This window comes from Gavia stellata, chromosome 1 (genome assembly GCF_030936135.1).
Source record: "Gavia stellata isolate bGavSte3 chromosome 1, bGavSte3.hap2, whole genome shotgun sequence".
In the NCBI taxonomy this organism is placed as follows: domain Eukaryota; kingdom Metazoa; phylum Chordata; class Aves; order Gaviiformes; family Gaviidae; genus Gavia; species Gavia stellata.
The window spans coordinates 24,999,549-25,023,648 of NC_082594.1; the positions used below are offsets into that span (position 1 = coordinate 24,999,549).

Genomic DNA, 24,100 nt, shown 5'->3' on the forward strand with positions numbered 1-24,100 from the left:
TCCAGGCACATGAAGGACAAAAAGGTGATTGGGAGTAGTCAGCAGGGATTCACCAAGGGGAAGTCATGTTTGACTAATCTGACAATCTTCTGTGATGAAGTTACTGGCTCGGGTAGATGAGGGGAGAGCAGTGGATATTGTCTACCTTGACTTCAGTAAGGCTTTTGACACTGTCTCCCTTAAGAGTCTCACAGAGAAGCTGATGAAGCATAGGCTGGATGAGCAGACAGTCAGGTGGATTGAAAACTGGCTGAGCAGTTGAGCCCAGAGGGTGGTGATCAGTGGCACAAAGTCTAGTTGAAGGCCAGTAACTTCTGGTGTACACCAGGGATCAACACTGGGTCCAGTCCTGTTTTAACATCTTCATTAATGATCTGGACGATGAGGCAGAGTGTATTCTCAGCAGGTTTGGCAATGATACAAAATTAGGAGGAACGACTGATGCACTAGCGGGTTGTGCTGACATCCAGAGGGAGCTCGACACACTGGAGAAATGGGCTGGCAGGAGCCTTGTGAAGTTCAACAAAGGGAAGTGCCAGTCTTGCACCTGGGGACAAACAGGCCCATGCACCAGTATATGCTGGGGGCCACCCAGCTGGAAGGCAGTTTGGCAGAAAAGCCCCTGGGGGGTCGTGGTGGACAACAAGTTGAGGAGTGCTGCCAGCAAGTCTAGGGAAGTGATCCTCCCCCTTTGTTTAGAATTGGTAAGGCCACATGTAGAGTACTGTGTCCAGTTCTGGGCTCCCCAGTACGAGAGAGACATGGACATACCGGAGAGAGTCCAGCGAAGGGCCATGAAGATGCTTAAGGGATTGGAGCATCTGACATAGGAAAAGATGCTGAGAGAGCTGGGACTGTTCAGCCTGGAAGAGAGAAGGCTCGGGGGGATCTGATCAATATACATAAATACTTGAAGGGAGGGTGCAAAGATGATGGAGCCAGGCTCTTCTTAGTGGTGCCCAGTGACAAGACCAGAGGCAATGGGCACAAACTGAAACACAGGAAGTTCCCTCTGGACATCAGGAAAGCCTTTTTCACTCTGAGGATGACCGACAGTGTTGCCTAGAGAGGCTGTGAAATCTCCATCCTTGGAGATATTCAAAAGTTCACTGGACATGGTCTTGGGCAGCCTGTTGAAGGTGACCCTGCTTGAGCAGGAGGGTTGCCCAAGACGACCTCCAGAGGTCCCTTCCAACTTCAGCCATTGCTGTAAGTGCCGCAACTGGCTGCTGATTTCTACAGCTTCATGAAGCTTACTGCTGTACCAGAAATGGGTTTGCTTTCTCTTAGGTTTGCCTCAGCTAAACCGGAATGAGGAAGGGTATTAGGATTCGTGCCACACTGATATGGATTCCAGCTGCCTTGATAGTCTGGTCTGGTTTTTGGGAGGAGTTTTTGTTGGTTTTGGTTTGGTGTTTTGGTTGTTTTTATCCAGGAACAGATAGGATTCCATCATTAACAGTAGCCTGTGCATGAAGTTCAAATTTCATAGGGTCGTATCTACAACCCAGATAGCCTCTCCCTTTCCATCAATCTTTCTTGTGGTGATCTGTAACAGAGATGTTATCTAACTGCTTTCTCAGAACCTGGAGTCCCTCACGAATAACAACAAAAAGGCAAATAAAGCCATACCAAAAAAAAACCCCAAACATCCCCCCACAAACCAAACAACAAAAAACTCCCAACAACACAACACCCACCCACAACTCCCCCCCGAAAAAAAACCCAGCAAAAACCCACACTGAATTCTTTGCTGAAATCAGAGGTTGCTTTATAATTCTTAACTTCACTGATACGAACTTCCACATATCAGTCACCTCACTGTGTTGTTTTATGTTTGACTGATAAACTTGTCTATACTGGACTCTACTATGCTGACGGAATTAATCAAAATGCTAGCAGCAAAATGACTTACCTAAGAAGAGGGTAACAGTTTAACGTAATGAAATTAACTTGGCTTTTAGCTGGTGTCCTAAGGAGGCTTCATGTGCAGGCCCATGGTCACCTGTTGTCCCAGATCTTGGTATCTTTGAGACTTTTCTGCTTTTCTGCTGTATGCAAGGAAGAGGAAGTGACAGATATGCAGAAAACATGGTCAAGTATCCATGAAGTTTCATGGCAGCCTGTCAAGTCTCCTACTGTCTCCTAAGGGCAGACACTGATACTGGCTTCCCCAAAGTTTGTGTAATATTCTAATCTATGTTGTATTTAAATGAATTAGATTTTTTTTTTTAATGCTTCCTATTATATATATATCACACACACATATAAACCAGTTCCTATATAGACGTGTTTTGTGGTTTTATTGTGGCAAGGCCTAAGTACTACCATGCTTCTTAGATAATTATTTTTTCCTTCACTTTTGAAGTGTATTGCTGTGCTGAACATAATGGCTTTTTTCCCAACAGAGAGAACTAGCAGAAGAACACCGAGATCACGCATAGTCACAAGACAGCAAATCCATAATTTGCAAGATGGTGCAGAACTTTATGAAGCAATTCAGAATGCGTCTGATCCTGGCTATATGGAGGTAACTGTAGATTCTACTGGGCTACTTTTGAAGTGCTTGTGGAATAATTTACAATTTAGTAGCTCCTGCCAAAATCAACTGTTAAATTACTATTTATTTTTGCCACCTTTTGAGATTTTCTACAGCATGCTTATTGCTGAGTAAATTAAGATTAAAAGTTTTGAAAATATTTTCATGAAGCCTTGTTAAAATAGATAAATAATACCTTGGATTGCAAAACAGAATAAGTTATTTTCTCTTGATACAAAAATCTAGCATATAGCACAATTAAAATTTAATGTTACTTGTAATTTTATTACTTTGTTTTGTCTTGCATATATGAAAACTAAATGCATCTCGTAAGTCTTGAGTTTCACACACTTATTGCATGCTGTTCACTGAAGCATTTGAATGATTATATTGTCGTTGCTCTCCTCACTCCTTGTTCCAGTTCAATCACAATTTTTTAGTGTTTATGCCTTTATTAATAAGATGCAGGTGATTAGTCCCTGCCAGTTGTTAAAAATTTAATGCATACCTTGCCTTTTGCAAGTCAGGGTCCTTGACTGTCATACAGCCATACAATCTGTGACTTTATTTGATAAAATGTTATGCATATCTGTGGTGCATCTGGATCTTGAAGGCTAGGTCAGAAAGGTAACGGTCCTGATGCATTTTGGTGTAAATCACTGTGTCTGCTCAGAGATAGCAGCCTGCTGAGAGGTGCAACTCTTCTTTTCTTCTTACAGAATTTTTTCCTAATATTTCTTCTTTCTTACAGAACAGGCAAGCATGCCTGTTATATTAAATATTCACCTTAGTTATGCATTCCTAAGCAGGCTTCTCACTAATTATCACGTAAGAATAGTGTGTAATGTAATACTTAGACAACAGAGCACTAGCTGAGTCCCAGTCAAGACTGGTGACTCCCATTGTGTTAACATACATCATTTCAAGTCCTAGTAGTATATGAGTTGAACAATAAATTGTTTGTAATAGACAAACACTTAAGAAACAGGCTATCTAAAAATCTTGATGGGATTTTTTTAATTAACAAAAAAAGATATTGAATACATTTTCTCTTGATTACAGGGATATCTCAGTGAAGACCAATTAAAAGCTTTGAATGCTCACAGGCAGATGATGAATGATAAAAAGAAAACTCAGATACAAGAAGAATTCAAGAAGGCTTTAGAGTCAGCAGAACAGGAAGAAAATGGTTGTTCCAAAAGAGATGTGTCTACTGTATGGAAATTATGTGTGGTAGACTACAGAAAGCAAGAAAAACATAAAGGTTAGTACTTGGAAAATTATAAATAACTTATCTAAACATGATAGCTGGCCAACATAGCAGGTAGATTTGAAGAGTTTCCCAACAGTATTCTAGCTTGCATGTTAATATTTCCAGTTTTATTTGGTTTTTGGTTTAGGGCTTTTGGATGGGAGGGAGTGTTGTGGATTTATATTGTTTAAAAGCCTTCAAATTAGTATTGTACAGCTAATATATCTTAATCTGATATTGTTAGGAGTGATACTGAGTATCTGGCGTCCACTGCTAGATGTTTGTTCGCTGTTAAAGGAAGGCAGTCGGTACAGAATCTACCAGCTGTCAACATCACAGTCCAAAGGAAGATCAGACTCAACTAACATACAATTAACAGCAACAAAGAAAACTCAGTATCTGCAATTATCAGTAAGTGCTTTAACTGCATAAAGATATATCATTAAAACATATCATAGTCTATATAAGTAAAAACTTAAAAATTCTGTGTTTGTTCAGGTATCACAGGAGATGCTGGTACAGATTTTCTTTCCAAGAAAAGCTCTAAAATTCACCAGTTTGTTGGATCCTTCTTTTCAGCCACCATGTGCTGAAGTTGATTTAGTTGGAGTTGTAGTTTCTGTTAGCAGAACAGGTATGTTGTGGACCACATTCATGTCCTCCCATTGAATAAGCACTAAATTTTTTATTTTAAAAGTCAAAATTATCTTGGTGGTGTTTCTTAGGCCTGTGAAAACCTCCTAATATAGCCCTGTGATATGCTGGCAGATAATTCTGTTTTCCTAAAGAAAAACTGTCTTCACTTATTAGCTTGGGAAGAATTTAGTAAGGGAGGATCTAAGCTCGAGAGAAGCTTTTCTTTTGTTGTTTCCATAAATGATGGATGTAAATTCTCACATCTGTGTTCAGCATGTGCAGAAGTAGCATCATGCATATATGTGAGCTCCCCCTTTTGTGTACAGTGTCATGGAATGAGTAGAACCCAGGCACTGGAGCTCATGGGACCGGTGAATAATCTGGTGAATAAAAAGGAAAAGCACCATAGGAGTATTATTTTTTAAGCACTGGAACACAGGTTTCGAGTTGTTTTCTGTAATCTGTAGGGAGATAGTGTAGAATATGAATGAAGCGTCAAAACATCTGTTACCATGCAGATAAGCTGCCATGTTATATTTCTCAATTCACTTTCAAGATGTGTGTGACTTTTTATATAGATACAAATTGTTGTAATCAACCTTTACTTAAAGGTTTAAGGTTTAATTCAGACTTTTTTCTTGCTTTTAGGTTTCACTACTATGGTGTACTTATCTGATGAAAGCTATAATTTGGTGGCAGTAAAGATCTGGACAGATCTTAGACACTTTGCTATTGAAGATATAGTTGTCCGTGGTTCGTTCATTTCTGCAAGCAACCTTCAGTGGCAGTCTGAATTCAGATCAGAAATTCCTGTGCTGTTGGCTGGAGATCTTTCTGTATTCTCAGCCAGCCCAAAGGAAAACTATCTTCAAGAGAAGGTTAATAAACTGAAAAGTACGGTAGAGGTAAATCTATAGATTCTTAGTTTAAAGATTAATTTTAGTTACTGCTTTGTTACATTCTTCACCAAAAAGTCCGTTAGTACTAATAAATCTTTAAGACAAGTAACACATGTAATGTTGAATTTAAGGGTATTTTCTGGGAGATGGAGTAAGGTGTTAATGCACTTTTCCTGGAGGACTTTCCATATCACCTATTGAATGTCTTTTGGTTTGTTTGGGTTTTTTGTTGTTTGGGGGTTTTTTTAATTCAGTTGAACTAACACTGTCTTTAGGATGTGCCACAGAATCTTCTCTGGCTAGCAAAAAATACTGTACCCTCAACAGGGAATCTGTCATGGACAGTTTGGCTCTTGCCTTTTAAAATTCGAAATTTACTGTCTTGCTCAGCTGAACATATTCAATATCGCATTGTTGATTTATTTAGTCATTATTTCAATTTTCTAGCTGTGCTAAATAGCATGTCTTGGTCATGCATTCTCACTTCTTACTGAAAAAATAAGTTTAAATGCAAAAGAATTTTTTTCTTGTTAACAGTAAAAGGAAGGTATGATATTTCCCTCCACGGAAAGTGCAGCAGTCTTCTAAGTTGTTGGTTTGATATAAAATATACTTCTAGTGGGATTATGATGAGAAAACAAAGTCCTAAATACTTTTTGAGCATATAGTACTTAAAAAATTTGAAAAACAACTATTCTGCCTTGTAATCTGTTCTTCTTTATAGAATGTGGCCTCCTTTTGCTCTGATGCCGAAAGTAAATTGATGAATTTGCTACAAAGAAATCTCTCACTTCTACCCAGTTTAACTAAAAGATGTGGCTTGGAAAGCCTCTCCCCTTCCTGCAACTCAGGTCTTTATGCAGAGGATAAAGGTTTGGTAAGCTTCTGGTAATTAATATTGTGTTTATACTTACAGTACATACAGTAAGGATGTAAGCATGTTTTATACTGATAGCTGTGGTGAATGGTCTCATTTCTCAGTCCATTCTGTAAGTTCTCTTCAGGGCAATGCAAGATGATTAGAAGCTTTCTATGTGTGTGGGTTTAGGATTATTCCCCAGGAGGAACTGTGAGACTATTCTCCCTCCAAGCAGTACGTGAAAACCTCCCCTTATGGCCTGTGTTTTCACAGCATACTTTAAATATTCTGAATTCTTTACGTGTAAAATGAATCATCCTTTCCTTATAGATGATCTGTTGCTTCCTTGGTCCCATTGTGAAGATCATCTGACATGGATGTCACTGGAAGGAAAAATCTTGATCTATAAATTTGTCTTCCACAGCATTCTGCAGTTCCTGCCCTTGCTTAGAGAATTTACCTCCTGGTCTTTTTTTCCTAGATATTGTTCACTATTTCCAGGATTTAAAAGGGAAGAGGTATCACCTAGTAAATGTTTACATTTTATAGCAGTCTTGACAAAAATTGACTTAAATAGTACTGAAGTTTCCCGTGAAGGCTGCTGGTGGCAAGTTGTTCCTGATGTGGAGTACTGAGCGCAGTCAGAACAAAAATTTTTCCTGCCATTAGTTGCGAGGGAGGTTGGGAACATCCTGATGTGAGATCAGTTCCTGGGGACTAAATTTAAGCTTATAAGGCATCTTTTTCCATTTCAGAGAGAGTGCTAACATTTAATTCTGAAGGTTTAGTTTATATCCGTTTATTAAATATATTAACCAAGTTGAAACAACATGTGTTTGAATGATTTGCTGTGTAACATCTATCTTGTGTGTATGGTTATCTTCAAGTTTTTTGGTCTATATTCTACTCCTTTTTTCTTCCAATTTTTTTCCTTGTTTTTCTCTATTTAACAACCTGTTGAGGACATATCCAATGCAGTAGAAGACTTAACTCCTTTTTATGAGTGCTTTGATTTCTTACCATCTGGCACAGAAAAATTCCTATACATTTAACTTAGATCTCAGAAACAGAATGTAAATGTGCTGTCTTAATGTACATGTGAACAGTGGTTTGTCAAGCATCAATACTTGAAAGAATAATATTAGTCACCATCAGAAGGTATCAAACTAAAGTTAAATTGGCCATGAATGATGACATAGCATTTTTGTATCAGTTTTTTTCCCCCGTTTTGTGGACATAATTGAGGAAGCTAATGAAAAAGGATATTCTATTCAACATAAAACTTATTTCTCTTTAACTAGATCTCTTCTAAAATTGAAATAAAGCATCCAAGCCCTTTGGCAACTAGCACACCGAATATGAAACTTGTCGCACAAGGGTCAGCAAAAACGCCTTCATCTGCTACTATTAATGAAGATCATCCCAAAAACAGCAAAAAGAGAAAAGCGATGGACTTCCTTAGTTGTATACCTGCCCCTCCACCACTGACACCAATCTGTTCAATCATTTCTCCATCTTTAAAAAAAGCATTTCAGCCTCCACGGAGTTTGGGTTTACAGCGTAGCACGTCATCAAAAGAAACAAATCAGAGTATTGGTCATGTCACCCCCGGTAGAAAATCGAGAGAAACTGTCCATCTTCCTGAGAATGACCTGGTTGCTGATGAAGAACTTGCAATGATTAATACACAAGCACTCATGAATAATTTATCGGAAGAGAAGAAGATTGATTATGTAAACAAAACCAGCAATACAATAGCTACTAATTTATCTGATGATCTTTCACCCAAAAATAGTACCAGGTCTACTGGGGAAGCAAATAACTCATCAAATAGCAGTTCTGAGGTACCTGAGGCTCTTCAGAAGGACACAAAGGAACCTGAGGACTTGTTACCAGCCTGCAAAATGCTACAAAGACAAAAACCCTGAAAATGCTACTAAATGCACGTGTACAGTATTGTATATATTTCAAATTCAAATTATTTTTACACTTTGTACATTAAATCCTGATTGTATTTAATAAAGCTATATTACAAAAAGACTCATCAAATGACATTTCATCTGCAAAATAACTTGGAGTTGAGTAATTATACATTTCTCACACAAACATGTATCGTACAGTAGCATCAGTGTAGCTGAAGGTTTGATGACGTAAGCCATTGCTTTGATTCCGATGTATTCTTAAATTACAGCAGGATCTTTGTTTCAGTCTAAAGCAATCAGTTTTATTACCCTCTGTAGTATTAGAACATTTGTTTGGCATTTGAAGTAGCACAGGGCAAAATAAAAAATTCTCTTGAGTTTATTGTTACCAAACATAACACTTCAATTCTGAAATACTGCTTTTTAATTCTGCCATAGTTCTTGTACTTTTCCCCTCAAATTTTCCATGTAGCGCTAAAAGAGGTTTAGACAACAGCTATGATAAATTTTGATTCATAGCAAAATGCCATACAATGGTATTAATGGTAGATCCTTGGTCAGTGTTTCTGAGCTACTCCTCCTTAAAGAAGCAGTTGAAGCCACAGCAAGATGAAAGATAATCAGATCTTTGATTTCATCTTGAGATCTTTCTGCTGGGAGTGGGTTAGTACTTGAATTCATTACTTTATTCTCAGTAATTTCAACAGGTGAAGCTTCTCAGAATTTGAGTTTCTCCACTGGAGAGGGAAGAAGTCCTACTAGACAAGCTGCCAACTCCACATTTTAGTTCATTTGTTGTCAGACTGCCTCTCTTGCCCTGCAGCTTCCCACCAGGCATGGGTCAAAGGAGGGAGAATGTTTCAGAACCGAGACCACCAGCTCCCACCTGGCAACCTTTCAGGGGCCCTGTGCCATTCACTTGGCTGAAGTGCTGAGCTGGGGGTGACTCCTGTCATCAAGTTGGATGTTGTAGCAGGACTGGAGAACTGTACTGGGCTGACACAAGCTTGCTGATAGTTCTGTAATCCTTCATGCAATACTGCAGAGCTAGGTTCCCTAGGCCCCCAAGTTCACAATTATTTACAATGATGATACTGCTGCTTTAAATGAAGCTTGAGGAGAAAATGCAATTCATCTCATACCTCTACTGTGGCCTGAAGACAGTTTGGCTTTTGCCCAGAAACAGTGTCTGTCTTTATACCTCTTGCACTTCTCTGTCTGCTAAATTGCTAGATGAATAGCAGCTGTACCCATATTTTTTAATGTCCAATGTAAGCTGTCTTCATTTCCTACTGCAAAATAACTCACTGCTGCCCTGTTCTATAAGCACTGCCTAATAATCCCCACCTACTTAAAAAAAAACTGCCATCACAAATGCTGAGTTTTAAAAATGTTTGATGAGGCTTCTTGATAAGGACATAATCAGCGGAAATCAACAATATGGATAAAACTACTGTAGCATAGCTTCTTTTCTCACTCATCCATCAGTCAGTGGCCTCTCGGCACTTAATGGTGGAAGGAGTTGATTTCTCCCCTTACAAGAACTTTTTTTTTTTTCTCCTTTCTTAAGTCATTATTTTGTACTTCTGAGTTAGTTTGAGTATTTGGTAGCCTTGTGCTTCAGCTACTCAGAGTTCCTCCTATAGCCCTGTTCCTACTTAGAAGTTAACAAGCACTAGCCTAACATCAGTGTTTCCTTTTAGGAGCCTCCAATATGGACTCGTCTCAGGATCAGCTGAATTCCTATGTCTTGGCAAGATAAAGGGCTCAGTTTCGTTTGTTAAAGAATTTCATCTCCAAGCTGGTGAAGCTGTTTGGCTGTGATAGAGCTGAGGTAAGACCAGCATGAATCCAGACAGCGGAGGTGTAGATAGGGAACAGCACTGAATCTTGCTACAAGCTGTTAGAGCTACCTTTTCCACCATTCATTTTGCCCCTCTTAAAGCTAGCAGTAATGCTCTAGGCAAGGTGGAATGGGAAGATAAAAAAGGTTATACAGCCAGATATAAAGTATGAAAATGGCAAGAAATTACAATCGGTCACATGGCCTGTAAGAAAGAAAGAAAGAATTTAGTAATATTTATTGTTATATATTAGTAACAGAGCACAATGCAGAAAAAAAACCACCAAAAAGTGTGTGGCACAGCCAGTAAATTTCACCATAAGCTTGAATGGATTTTTGTGGAGGAAGAGGGATGAGAGGGAATACAGTTTGTAGTGAGGATAGTGCTCTTGGGTCATGTAGAGCTGTGAGATCATCATCCAGTGACATTTAAAGACTTGTAAGAAATAAAAGTAATTTAGAAATGTAGTAGAAAAATACAAGAATAAAACAGTTTAGAAAAAAAATGTAAAACTAGAGGCTTTTATACCCTGATAATTAAAATACACTGAGGAATCCACCTGCTCAGTTAAATGGCATGTTGTTTGTACGTGCCATGTGAGGTCTTCTGTTTGAGAAGGCTGGAGGGGGGTTGGAATGTGCACCCATGCTGTAAGCTGCATTTGGTCCACTGGAGCTTCTCTCGTTTCTGCTTGGTTTTTCAGACTGAAGAACACTGTGGAAGGTAACATTGTGCTCATATTCTTCTTTCATCTGCTGTATCTTTTGTCGAGGGACACGATGAATATTTCTTCTGTAGAATCAACATTAACAGAAAATACAAGTATTTAACTGCCCATGTATTAGAGGTTATCTTAAGCTTGCTAAGGTTCCTGATATGTTCAGGGTAATGGTTCATGTCCCCACTGATCTACTTCCAGCCCTTTTCTGCCAAATTGTTCTTCACTTCCACCTACTTAAAAATATTTTTGTGACTGCTGAAAGATGTAATGCAAATATTTTTGTGGGCAGCCAGGACATAAGAAGTTGGACAAATGCTTTGAAATGTAGGCCAGGTAAGAAAGAGCTACATAGAAGACCTGTGTATTATTTTATATGGGTTTTAGTGCTAATGACTTGTTAGCCTCAGGGTAAGCTTTTATAAATCTGGAGAAAAACAGACAAGGGCTGTAGCTAGCCCAGACACTGACTCATAATCGACAAGTATAGAGGTCAAAAACCTGTTGTTGCTTTGTCTGAGCGCAACTGGGGAAAAAATCATACCTGATGTGGCTCACACTCAAGGGCAGATTTGTAAATGATGATGAGTCTGAGAGAAAGGGGAACAGGATGCTCAAACATGCAGGGCTTTCTGGATAGACCAGAAACGGCTGCAGTCTCTTGACACATTAGTGGGAATTGGTTTTCCAAAGACCACCAGGGATTTCTGCTTGTCTGTGAGTTTGCAAACTCTTGAGTATCTTTGGTTTTGCCATTTAGCTCTATTAGGCACAATTCATCATTTAGAATCCAAGTTTGTCCTGCATCCATATTTTCAAAGCCTTGTGGTGTGCAAATCCTGCATTGCTCAACTTGTTTTTTCCCTGGTGGAATTCAGGTGACAGGAAGGCAGCAGATTGCCAGCTGCAGCATCCCACTTGTGAAGCGGGCACAAGGTCCTCCAGCAGCCAGTGCTCTACAGGTGTGCAGCCTGCCCCGGGACCAGCAACCGGCGCAAGCCATATTGCTGGTAAAGACACAACGTGGAACCAGAGTGGAAGCAACCTTCAGCTGTCCCTGAATCATTCCCCAAAGAGCTGCTTCAAACTGAGTGTATTTGAATTAGCTTTACAGTGCTACTGGAAAAAGCCAACTTGTTTCAAATGATTAATAAAACAAAATACAAGTTACCAAGTAGCTCAGCCTATAATGAATGATTACTAGTAAAATCTGCCTCTGCAGTGATGCCCTACTAATGGCTCCCAGCTGGTGCTGGTGAAGCAAGAGCTGACATGTGCAGTTGACTGCTAAGGCTGTCGGTGTCCTCACCGGCCTTCAGCCCTAAGCCATCGGCTGCCATCTGCCATGTTCTGCCTCACCCTGGAGCAGCGAGCGCTCTCGGCCGTGGCCCTCTGCCATTTGTCTCTGTCACGTGCAAAAAGGAGCAGTGCTGATTTTTGACTGGAGTTCTTAACTGGTACAAAACAAATAAATCAGTCGGAACGAAGTAGCCATGCCCTGTTTTCTTGCAATCACAAATAAGTTAGCACGTGTTAGCTTCTGGATCTAGTCGATGGGAGTGCACTAGTCACTGTAACGTACTTCATCAGGTTGGTTAAAGGCTAGGAAATTAGCCTGCCTGAATTATTTTTAGTGATACAGCCATTAACCCTGCAGCCACTAGCCAAACTAACATACTTAGAGCCATATTTGGCTGCCTCTATATCCTACCCCATTATGCAGAGTTGATAAGTTCACTGTATCCCTTCTATATGTGTGCATTCAGATCTTCACAAAAATCCTGTAGAACCCCATTTCTTGACCACACTTAATGTAGCAACCCACCATTGCAAGACAATATTTGTTCCAGTTAGATTTTTTCAGAACAGATGTCTGAACATTTTCTGTAGTGCTTAGACACATTTTGTGCCCAAATAGAGACAGTGCTGCTCAAAATACAGAATGAAAATCAGGGTTCCTGCTACAAGAAGCTTGCAGCAGCAATACATGCTTCAGTGGGGCGGGGGGGTGTTGCTTTTTCTACTGCCTGACTCACTTCAGCATGGTCAGGCTCTTTCAGGGCTGAATTCACTGCAGATCAGGTACCGAGTAATAGAAATTTTCCACAACTATCCTTCTGTTGTCACTTGCTAGGTTACTTCTTACAATATATGAAGAGGAAGAGTTCTGACCTTTCTCAGAGCACATCAATAAAATGAGCAGCTGTCTGCTGTATCAAAGAGAAAAACACGTACCTTGTCAGTTCTTGAACATTGAACTTCCAGGGTGTATCTGGTTCTTGGAATATAACTTCATATCTATTTTCACGTGCCTGAAGAAGTACACAGAAGTTTTAGATGTATGGCTGCCGAGCTCCGGAGTAGCCAATCTTCCAGACCCCCTGAGATTTCATCTGATTAAGAGATGTATCACATGTACCAGGAGCCAGAAAGAGGAAGGTAACCAAGACCCCCCCTATGAAGGTGCTGGTCTGAGTCCCAGCTAGTTCATTTCCTTCTACATCAAAGAATTTGGGTCTCCCAGCAAAACTTGCCTCCACATTTCCCCCAGTCCCCATCCCCCATGGTGACGGCATCCTGGCACTTGAACCTGCTGGAAGTCACAGACAGCTCAAAAGCCACAGGTTGGCCACGCCAATCTGGACCTTCTCCAAGTGCGAGGTCAACATCTAACAGTCATACTATTTCCAGCCACTGAGCCTACAAGCCTCAATTTTTTTTAAGGTAAAGCAACGTATTTTTGCATGGGGGGGGGTGTGTGTGTGCGCACGTGCGTGTACACATACACACAAAAATATACATATATGTGTATATGTATATATTTTCAATACAGTTATTGATTGCGTCTGGGTTTTGATTTGGGGAAAAGGAGGCAGGGAAATCTGTTGACCTTTTTACACCTTGCCCACCTCTGCCTGTGCTCTTTCATTTGCTTCCTAGTCACCCACAAGCATGCACAACTTCCGCTACTGGAGTGGCATGTCCAGGCTTTCCAGCACCACTATTAATTCTTGCCTCTTTTGTACTCCCATACAAGCAATACTTAGACCCAAATTTCTTAACTGGCAAGACCATAACCCAAGAACTTGTAACTGTGCACAAGCATGAATGTAATGTTAGCAGACAGGCCACGTTATGAAACTGTACTCTGCCAGAACTCCTGACAAGAGATACCAATGCATCTTTGAAGACTTTTTATGATGTATTTTTCACAAGTCATAAACTAAAATTGTAAGTAAGTCATATCTTTATATATTTGTCAACAAACAGTTTGGGAAGTGTTCAATTCATGTCACTACTGGGGAAGGGGATGACATCCTGATTGTCAAGAAGGAACAGGGCAACGTCAAAGATGGTTAATCTTTTCAAGTAATTTTGCCTTCACTGAGGTGTTTGTTTATCTGACTAGATAAAACAACTACACTGGCACCTCTTCCCCTACTTCTTCATAGTATCAATCATTAACTATAAGTAGAGGACTAAGGGAAAACTGAAGTAATTATTTTTAGCTATGTTAAGAACTGTTTTAGTCAGATCACCTCTTAAATGTCATAGCTGAGCATATAAAAGCAGTAAATCAGACCTTTCCCTACCATCATCACATACGGCTTCATTTCCCAAGCATGGATGTTGGTATTATCAATAATAACCGGGCTTTTCCGATTCTTCATTGCCTTGTGTGCTGTAATATAACACATTAAGTAAAGCAAAAATGTATTAAATAATAACAGACCAAGCCAGACTTGGGTTTGTAGCTACCACCCCAACGCGAGCAGAGGTCAGTGCCCAGCAGGTGCTCTCCTGGAGGAGGTGATGCAGCCGGTGGCTGGGCCCAGTAGTAAGATGGGAAGCTCTCATAGAACATGCTTACCGTTATCACAGCACTAGGTTTTTACAACAGCTAAAAATGTTATTTGAAAAATATTCCTGTTATATGAACTCAAGTGTTTTCCACTGCTAGAAATGAGTTCCAAGCACAGCCACAAAAGCATTTTGCTCTCTGAAGTAGAGACCTAAGTTGTTTCATTCTCAAACTTCTTATTAGGTTTTCAAGTTTTCCTCCTGGCTATCACTAACCTCCCCCCTGTAACACCCCCTTCCAAGTCAGGACAAACATCTAAGAAGTTACAGTCTGACGGATGTGGTGCATAGAGCTGTCTGTAGTGAGCAGCTGCTGGGCTGGTATTTGCATGCCACCTGCTGTTACCAGGCTTCAGCAGTGCTACCTAACAGTCACTGGTTTACTTTCTAAAATAACATCTATCAATATCACCAACATTTTTTCATTTATAAATTTATCTCTTGTAAGTCGGAAGAAATAAAATCAGAAGTGGTAAATGTATTCTTTTAACCAGTACCCCATGAACTTCAGCATATGATACCACTTTGAGATATTTTGGGGACTAAGTTGAAAGACAGACTGAAAAAAGAAACTATTCTGCAAAACCTCAGATCGATTTCAGTCACCTCTCTTTTGGTTCCATTTGTGTGCATCCTCTAGGAAGTCAGGCTCAAACATGTATACACCATTTTCGATAAAAAAGTCATCAGTACTAAGAACTACAGCACTGGGATAGTCACGTTTCAGTTGTCTGGGGAAAAAAAAAAGATGAAAGAAGGATTAGTATATGCTAACGCATGCCTTTAATAGAGAACATGAGATCAAGAGCCATATGAATGCTCTGCAAATATGCACAGTGTTTCATTTGAAAAATCCCAGCTTAAAGGATCTGAAAGTAATGTAATCAGTAGATGGACACATAGGAAAGGCATGGAGCTTTAAGGCAGGGCCTTGATTTCTTTAATTCAGCAGAGGAATCTACAATGGACTGCCAACATGAGCCTTTATTCATATCAATATATTCAGTTTTCTTTCTGAGTTATCTGAGAACTTGTGACTGTGAGTACAAAAAAAACCCCAAACCTGCTAATCCCATGGAAGTTGGTCTCAAAAGACAATTTGATCATGGGAGTTTTGCTACAGAGAGATTTTTGAAGATAACTAGGAGGAACGATTTGTCATTTTGTAAAGATGGTCTGTATTATCAGCAGTTTGTCTTGTTCCTTTTTTTTTTTTGCTACAAAGCAAATAGAACTTTCTTTTAATTCGCAAACAAATATCTGAGTGATTAGTCAGTATTTCCTATTACTTGTTGCAATTTTATGGTTTTTCCTGCTTTTCACTTGTCCCTGTTTTACTTGACACTCCTCTTGTAGACCTGTCATTTGTATTTATTTTCCGCTTTTGAACATGTTTCATAAACAAATCTGAATTGCCTAGATTGGCAGCCCCAAATGCAACAGGTCCATAAAAAAAAAAAAAAAAAATCTTCAAGCAAAATTGGGTTCCCATTTGTGTGCTTTCATCCAGACTTATTTGTGTCCATAAACAGAACTGTCTGGTTTTTTTAATCACAGAATCACAGAATCACAGAATCACTACGGTTGGAAAAGACCTGTAAGATCATCAAGTCCAACCTGGGGGGGGGAAAAAAAAAAAAAAAAAGAAAAAAAAAAAAAGCCAACCACCACACAACAACAAGCCACACCAGACCAAAAACCAACCCACCCAACACCACAGAGCACCATGTCCATCAAGCTACATGCCACAATGCCACATCCACACGCTCCTTGAATACCTCCAGAGATGGTGACTCTACCACCTCCCTGGGCAGCCTGTTCCAATGTTTCACTAGAGAGTACTGGGGGAGGAGGGAGTCTCTGCAAGAAGTCAGGGAGAGCCCACGGCATCATCTCACTGCTCTCTGTCTCCCTAAGGTCTAAAACGTCTCTGGAAAAGAAATTAAGGCCAATCCAGAAACCTCGTGGCTCTCAGACATGAATGTTGCTGCCTTCCTATCTCACACCACACATGGTCTCCAATACCTGGGACTCATTTCAGCTTCCCTGATAAAATGCTTCTCTTCCATCCCTATAAGCTGCAAAACAACTATTTCTCAATGTCTTATCTAATTGAGCAAGGGAAAAGGTGCCTCTAGGTTATCGGCAAAAAAACAGACACGCAGACAGAAAAGGCTTAACTCTGTCATCTCTAGCTCTGCCCTCAGCATTTACTTACCAATTTTACCCTAATCTGCCTGCTCGCAGCAATTCTTCACTAGGATTGCATGTTGCATTTAGCTGAATAAAGGTCAGCTTCTGACTTTTTGTTCCACCTCCACTGTAACTTCTACCATCTGCTGATTAATTAGTATTATTTTGTGGTAGCAACCACCCCAGAGAGCAGAGACTCACTGCTGATGGACTGGCCAGGACTGGGCTATAGCCACTGTTATGTATCATTTAGCACCGACATGTCATTAACCTTCTAGCTCCAAAGGGATGTTTTATTCACATAATTACTGCTGGGCAAACAGATCTAACAAAAGTCATGTTGCAAACTGTTAGCAAACGGTCAAATTATTTTTGCTTTACTTTTGAGCAAAGAATTCTTATAATGAAAAGTATGGGAGTACCTAATGCTTATCTGGTTACTCTTGTGCTGATAAACTGACATATTCATCTCTCGCTGTAATTCAGCACCTCACCTTTCCCACTGCTTTACCCATCGGCATCGTAATCTCTTCTCTAAAAACCTGACTCTGCTAAAATATGTTGTCCCTTTAACTACTAATATGCACATAAAATCGTACATAATAATGAAAGATCTCAAGATTATTTTTTCTTGCTCAATGTTTCCTTTAAAAATGTTCTCAATCAGTGCAAATTTGTAAAAGAAGTATTTTCTTAGCGTATACCTTACTAAATTTTTAACACATACATGCAGACTTGCACGAGAGCTTTGCTATTAACCCTTTAAGCAATCTAAATAGTATGTGATTATCTGTAAACTCTGCCTACTATCTGCATATCACTGGTAATTAAAGTAGATAAAACTTGTGCTTCAAGGTATGGCACAAAATGTGCTAGGAACTATGAATTACTGTCACATTTGCTATATTCATACCAAACAAACTCCTACTAACAGCAACATAAGAAAACACCAAGTGAGAAGAAGAAGATGTTTTACCTTCTGCTTATTTTGTTTTTATCTTTTAAGCGTTCTAAAACAACCAAGCTGACACTAAAGTTTACGACCATTTTCTGTAATCCCCTATTGCCCATGAAGCTGACAAAAATTCTGTTTCTTCTGTCCCTTATAATTTCAAAGGGCACCCAAACCTCTTTAGCATGTTCCTTGAGAAATAAACCTTCTACGATCTACACAGGACCACAAGTTGGTTTAGAAGAAAGGTTTTACATAATCGCATCAGGCTCCTAATCACTGTACGTGATAAAAATGCCTATATTTTAGCAAAATATACACCAGCTATGCAAAATGGGAGGACTTGTGACCAGTGTTATTAACTAATAAATTTTGAGCAGCGCTGTAAAAAGAAAATTACCCATTACCGTTAGACCAGTAAGTGTAAAGCATTTTCAGGAGGAAAAGCAAAACGAAATCACTCTGCAAGATCAAAGGGTACATATGAGCTGTGTTTGCATTTTCCACTGAACTTGAAGCACTGCATTGCAATGGCCAGAATCTGTCAAACGTTTAGTATTAATTTGCCTACTTGGGACATTTAATTGCACAGTGTTACAGCTCTCTATTGTGCAGTAGATACAAAATATGGTATGCTCTACGTCTTGCTAAAGAAAAGTTTGCTGCTGTTTCAAAAAATACAAAGGATAAAAAAATAAGAAGAGAAAGTGGGATGTTTCCTCTGCTTGCAGTGAATCTCCCCAAACCCTTTTTCCCCCTTCCACAAGGCGAAGCAGATTGCCACTCCCGGTACTACATCTCATTAGATCGGCTGACACAGTTGGGGGGAAAAAAAGCTTTCAGGTGCTTCTGCTCTTCAGCTCTGACACAACAGCAGCAAACTTCATATATCTACCAGCGGGGCCTGGGAACTGATAAAGCCCCTGGAAACACGAAGCCGTGCAGAAGCAGAAGCGTCGCTGCCTGCCCACACCAAGCTGGTGCCCGGGTAGCACGGATGCTTCTGAACAACAGGGCGTCTTGGCTAGTGTTGCTGCACACTCATCTGCTGTCTCACCTGGTCAGGTTTAGGATGGCTGCTGTGATTAAAAAGGAGAATCTTTCTGTTGAAAATACAGCTGTGTTTCTGTTTGATCACAGCAGCATTGTAACAACTGCCTCAGTTGGTTTAGCATCTTCTACGTTTTTCATCTGAAGATCTGTTCCCACTCTTTTTGCAGTTTTTGAAGCCCCCTTTTTTCTAAAGAGCATCTGCAGTGCTTTCAAACAAACAGTTCAGATTTTAACTGTATATATAGACAACAAAATAATTATTCAGGATTTCAACTAGCTGGGTGCATTAGAGTACTTGGGAGAAGTCTCCATGATCACTAGCAATATCACTGGAGATAAAAAAAACCCATAACTGTATTTCATAGGCTGTCATGTTTTTCCATCAGAAAATTTGAGAATAAATTAATTTCTTATATTGATCCCAGTAAGCAGATCGGAAGGAACACTTTCAGTGCTTAAAAGCTAGCAGAACAGTATGTCAGGCAGGTCTTGGAGCTGGCAAATTCCCAAGCTACTTCCAATGCAACGGAGATCAGGACACGTATGTGCTGACACCACGTACAACCCCTTGCTCTGGTCACTCTTCCTACGACAAAGTGTTCCTGTGGCATTTGAAAGCCTGTCGTTTCAGCAGAAAATCAGAACTGTGAGATCTGGAGCATATGCCCAGCACTATCCGTTGCCTGCTGTGTTTTAACAACTCCTAGTGCCCTGAGGACTTTGCCCCGGCGGGAGCCTGCCAGCCGATGGCTGTTGGCAGAGCCTGCACGCACCTTTGCGTCTCACCCACGGGGGTTAGAGCAGCGGCTGTATTTTGTAAAGCAACAGGCTGCTTGTCATATTTGATAAACACATTCAGGAGAATCTCCTGAAGCTGTTTTATACGACGGTAAATGTTTACAATGTGTTGCCGCCTGGAAGCAGGAGCCAGGGAGCTAAAGTCCATGAACCCTGTCCGAGCTGCAATTCTGCAGCAGGGTCAGGGTGCTGGAAACAGCGGCGGGGCTGGCCCAGCGCTGCAGGTGCCGGGAGAAACTGGGCAAAAGCAGCAGAGAGAACTGGAGAAGGTACGGCTTATACCAAGCGGTGACTCCTCAGTGCCAATGCATTTTTTCCTTCCTGTTCTGGAAGACTGCTCCCTCTGTGCTTCGTAAGGGCACGCAAAAACAAACTCATTTCAAGTCATAAATCAAAGGCAGTGGCTGAGAAGTTGCATGCCCTGTGTAGTGCTGGAGCAAAACTGCTAGACAGAGGGTTACATGTTACATGAGTTGCGCATCATTGCAATATATTGTAGAAGACCAGGAAATACAGCTACTGTGCAATAAAGAGTCTGTTGGGGAAGCAGGGATGAGCTTGTATGCAACCTATTTGATTTTTTTTTGAGACATTTTTGGAAGCTGTACCTGCTACTGCACCTCAGGTAACTGTTTTCTTGGCAGTTGCCCAGGTCTGATCATGAAATCTGTACTGTGAAGTCGGGGGGAATGCGTTCAGGAGGAGGGTGTTACACACACCTGGTGGAGGCTATTGGAGATGCAATTCCCAGCCACCCCTCTTCCCCTACTCACTTCTGCTGGTGGTGACGGACGGACAGTATGGTAAACAGTTAGGGTCACCTAAAACATGTGGTTCAGGGAAGCATATTCTCAACAGCGAAGGAACTGGAAAGGTTTGGAGATTGGTGGTGAGCAGACCAACTCCTCGTTCTGCCTTGGCTATTCAATATATCACAGGTGGATCCCTCACTGTCTTTACCAGAAACCAAAAGCCGGACCTGAACCGATCTATACAAAAGTCATGCTGCTCTGAGCTGGGGGAGCAACCCGGATGGGGAAATCATTTTAACGAAGATGCTGTAACTAAATTTTACAAAGCTGTGTCTAAACTGTGCTGGGTGACACTGAAAGGTCAGGGAAATGAGTCACGGATCTGAGGTTGTTCCTAAGATTGTGTGATGAAATGAAAAGGGGCCTTTCTGCTGGAGTTATCAGCAAGTTGCCATGTCACCAGTGATAACATTCACGGTTTGTGACATTTCTGAGCACTGTAGAGATATACAAGTTGTAACAGAAATACTGGCTGATATGAAGAATGAATGAATGGAGGTGTGTGTGAAAGCCCCAGAAGAAACAACAGAGCAAAGGCTGAAACAACAGCACACGTTGACAACCAAGAACATCATTAACAGCAATAAAGCTGGGAACGGTGCTGTTTACACACCCCCGAAGGCCATCACTCAGCTAAGGACCAGCACAGATGACTTGCCACTGGAAGACCCGTGCTCTGAGAGTGGGGTGACGGCCAGCGGGTCACACCAGCCCGTACGCACCTTCCTTCTTCCCCTTGTTCCAACAGGGGGAGAGGCTGCAGCTGAACGGACACCCAAAATGGGAAAATGAAAATAATGGGTAAAAACCCCCCTGCCTAAGAATCATGGAGCACCAAGCAAGCAAAATTCAGAGGCAAAAAGACAGCAGCATAGAAACTGCTGGCTGTAAGACAGCAGAGCAGACCTGACCAAAACCCACCCTGTCACCACACACCAAGAGGAACCCAGAAGAGAACGTGAGGAAGGGACAGCTGAAGGTCCTCGGCCTCTCTGAATTTGGGCAGACCACCTGTGCATGTGCATTTTGGTGCTTGCAAGTGTTTGGCTGGGATAGTGTGAGTGAACAAAAACTGAGAGAATGAATTTGAATGGGTAAAATGAGCTTACTGAGGGCTTTTGCAAATAAATAATCACCTTCCTCCCCCAGCAGGATCTTGCACTGAGCTTTGCTGCAGTAATTTTCTGCAAACATCGCTTTGCTTAGCACATTGCATTTACCAACAGCAAAAGGTACACAATGTGGGAATAGCAAATCTCAGAATTTTCTTGGCACAGTCCTTTCATAATCTGGACAGAGTTACTGGAGAGGTACGACATGCCAGTTTTACAGCTGCCCTTTGACCTGTGTACTGCTGAATGGCCAAGTGCAACGATACAATTAACAGGGGCTAGAAACAGAATCAGTTCCTCAACCGTTCATCTCACAGGGGACTAAAACAATACTTGCAACTGATTCTGTAAATCTGCCATTAATAATTAATCTTGTGTTTTGACCTAAAAAAACCAGGTGAGTCAGTTATTTGCACTGCCCGAGAATATGGCCCCAAATCATTACGTTCTTATTGTGCTATGAGAAGACCCAAACCCCTCTGAAGGAGAAGGGGCCTACACTTACACAACCTCTTTAGGGACAGACAGGTATTTTGGGTATCAGTGAAAACACGGCATTTGGCCGTTCATTAAAGAACTTGGTCTTGCAGAAGTCCTGTGAGGCAGAAGGCACAGTGTGACAGGAAGGACTGTAGTGAAAAGAGGAAAGTGTAGACGAACCCTGTGTATCACAGGCTTCATGCCGCCACCTTTCACAGCAGAGCCCATCCTGTGACAACCCGTGATCCCAGCACGGGTTCCTCACCCAAGCACGGGAACCTGAGTGAGAAGACAGAAAATGTTCCTCTTTTGATGGAGAGCGGGTGGTGCGGGGAGCTGTGAGATACCACCCCGTGAGATTTTGTGATACCAGGCTACGGCTCCGCTGCGTCCCGCTGACTGCGGAGCAGTCTCCCTGCACTGCCCTCTGGGTTTTTCCACCTATTTTCAATACGTCTTGGAGCTGTTGGAGAGTGGAACGCTCTCATCCGCCCGCTTTATACAGCCGTATGGCTCTGACCGGGAGTGCAGGGCATCACGAAAACAGAAGTCAGAGCTGTTGTCAGTTCTCTCAGAGGGAGGAAGTGCTTTACCGTGAAAAAAAGCACCAGTCTGGTGCTTTGTAGAGAAGAAACAACAACACCAACAGCAACAACAACTACCACCTTGGCTTGGGTGATCAGTCCGTCTTACTAGAAAACACCTCTTTTGGTACTGCTCACTCAGAACAACAACATACAGTCCTGAAGGCAGTGTATCCATGAAGAAGTTACAGGTAGCTGGAGCAATAAAGCTTTGAGCTGTTTCTGAGGACAGCGGGGGTTTCCAAACGGCTGTGCCTATTCAAGGTTCCTGCGAGGCTCCCACTGCCCTCCTGAGCCGGAAAACCAGCTCTGAATTGCTGCCCCAGCTCCTTCTAGTGACTTGCAGCAAGCGTTTCCCCTTCTCCGCTCGGAAGCGGAGGCCAGGCGGGCGGGGGGCTCCCTCAAGCACCCGCCCGGCTTTACCCCCTGCACCGCGCCGGGTGAGCCCCGCTGTACCGCTCCTGCAGCCGGCGCGCCTACCCTGCCCCGGGCCGGGGGACCGGGCCGCAGCCGCGGGGAGCGGCCGGAGCCAAAGGAGGGGAGAGCCGGCGTCGCCACGAAAGGCGAAGGGCTCCGGAACCGCCGCCTTACCTGGCCAGGGTGCTCTTCCCGGCGCCCGGCAGCCCCCTCAGCAGCACCAGCCTCCCGCCGAAGCGGCGCCGCGGGGGCCGCAGGCTGAGCCCCCCCAGGGCGCGGAGCAGCCGCTCATCCATCCCCCGGCGGCCCAGGGGCCGGGCCGGGCGCGGCCCCGGCGGGCAGGAGCGGCCGGGCCCGGCCCGGCCCGCAGCGGCGGGGAGGGAGGTGGGGGCCCGGGGCAGCGGCTCCGGAGCCCGGCCCCGGGGGGGCGGCGGGACGCGGGGATTCCTCCCCACGCCGCCCGCTGCGGCTTGCAGTGGGCACGGACGGGGGAGCGGGCGAGACGCCGCCCGCGTCCCTCAGTGGAGGGTGGGTTTGGGATCCGGAGTTTGCGAGACTTTTCCCCTGCCAAAATGAAAGCTGCCTTAAAGAGAAACATACCGGGAAGAAAGGACGTTGGCGGCTCACACGGCGAAACCGCTCAGTTGCGGCCCTAGCTCGCTACCCGGAACATGAGCCCAAGATGTCACCTTTAGTTATTTAAAATCAAAGATTAATCTCCAAATTCTCGAAGACAGGAGAACACAAGCCAGTGCTGAAAATATTCAGCCCCCGGTGCTGCCCCCATCTGTACTGTGAACTACAGAAAGGGAATCATCGAAGCACTTCAGAGGAGTGGAGCTATCTACAGGATCCCAGATACCGACTGAGCTTCCCCCCCCCCCCCCCTTTTTTTTTTCTTTTTTCTTGTTTGACAGTGATGGAGCTATTGGAGTCAACATCCCGCCCCCCCAAAAAAAAAAAAAAAAAAAAAAAAACACACCAACAAAACACCCTAAAACCAAAACAGAAAAACAGCAGACAATGATTCCAAGCAGATGTAGCTAAATAAGTGCCCTGCACTGCACGAATGGCCCTGTGCATCACGCTCGCTACATCAACTTTACTTTTTTCAAACATCCTATCACATGAGAAACTACAAGAAGTTTAACAAGATTTATTTCCCTTGA

General features: G+C 42.3%; 2 protein-coding genes across 2 annotated transcripts in view; one reads left to right on the forward strand and one right to left on the reverse strand.

Moving 5' to 3' along the window:
• The window catches only part of BRCA2 (BRCA2 DNA repair associated), a 40,109-nt gene extending 31,955 nt beyond the window's left edge, over positions 1-8,154 (forward strand). Inside the window, exons 20-26 of the mRNA XM_009820558.2 lie at positions 2,409-2,530; positions 3,602-3,803; positions 4,036-4,202; positions 4,290-4,425; positions 5,076-5,332; positions 6,051-6,203; positions 7,487-8,154. Of these exons, the coding sequence (XP_009818860.2) occupies positions 2,409-2,530; positions 3,602-3,803; positions 4,036-4,202; positions 4,290-4,425; positions 5,076-5,332; positions 6,051-6,203; positions 7,487-8,113 (1,664 nt within the window). The 3' untranslated portion in view covers positions 8,114-8,154. The remainder of the gene's footprint in view (positions 1-2,408; positions 2,531-3,601; positions 3,804-4,035; positions 4,203-4,289; positions 4,426-5,075; positions 5,333-6,050; positions 6,204-7,486) is intronic.
• Positions 8,155-10,229: 2,075 nt separating this feature from the next.
• On the reverse strand, positions 10,230-23,227 carry N4BP2L1 (NEDD4 binding protein 2 like 1). Its single transcript, XM_059820313.1, has 5 exons — positions 23,106-23,227; positions 15,137-15,261; positions 14,263-14,351; positions 12,905-12,981; positions 10,230-10,743 (listed from the first exon to the last, which is right to left on the reverse strand). Exons 1-5 carry the CDS (start codon positions 23,225-23,227, stop codon positions 10,515-10,517), a joined length of 642 nt encoding a protein of 213 aa, XP_059676296.1. The 3' UTR covers positions 10,230-10,514.
• Between the last annotated feature and the right edge of the window lie 873 nt (positions 23,228-24,100).

What these genes read in the sequence shown, in the direction of transcription:
- N4BP2L1 (XM_059820313.1), bottom strand. Translation starts at nt 23,227, where the DNA reads ATGGATGAGCGGCTGCTCCGCGCCCTGGGGGGGCTCAGCCTGCGGCCC. An exon ending in CAAATGGAACCAAAAGAGAG is followed by an intron (nt 14,352 to 15,136) that starts GTGACTGAAATC and finishes GTTATATTACAG; the next exon opens with CACACAAGGCAATGAAGAAT. An exon ending in TGAAGCCGTATGTGATGATG is followed by an intron (nt 12,982 to 14,262) that starts GTAGGGAAAGGT and finishes GTACTTCTTCAG; the next exon opens with GCACGTGAAAATAGATATGA.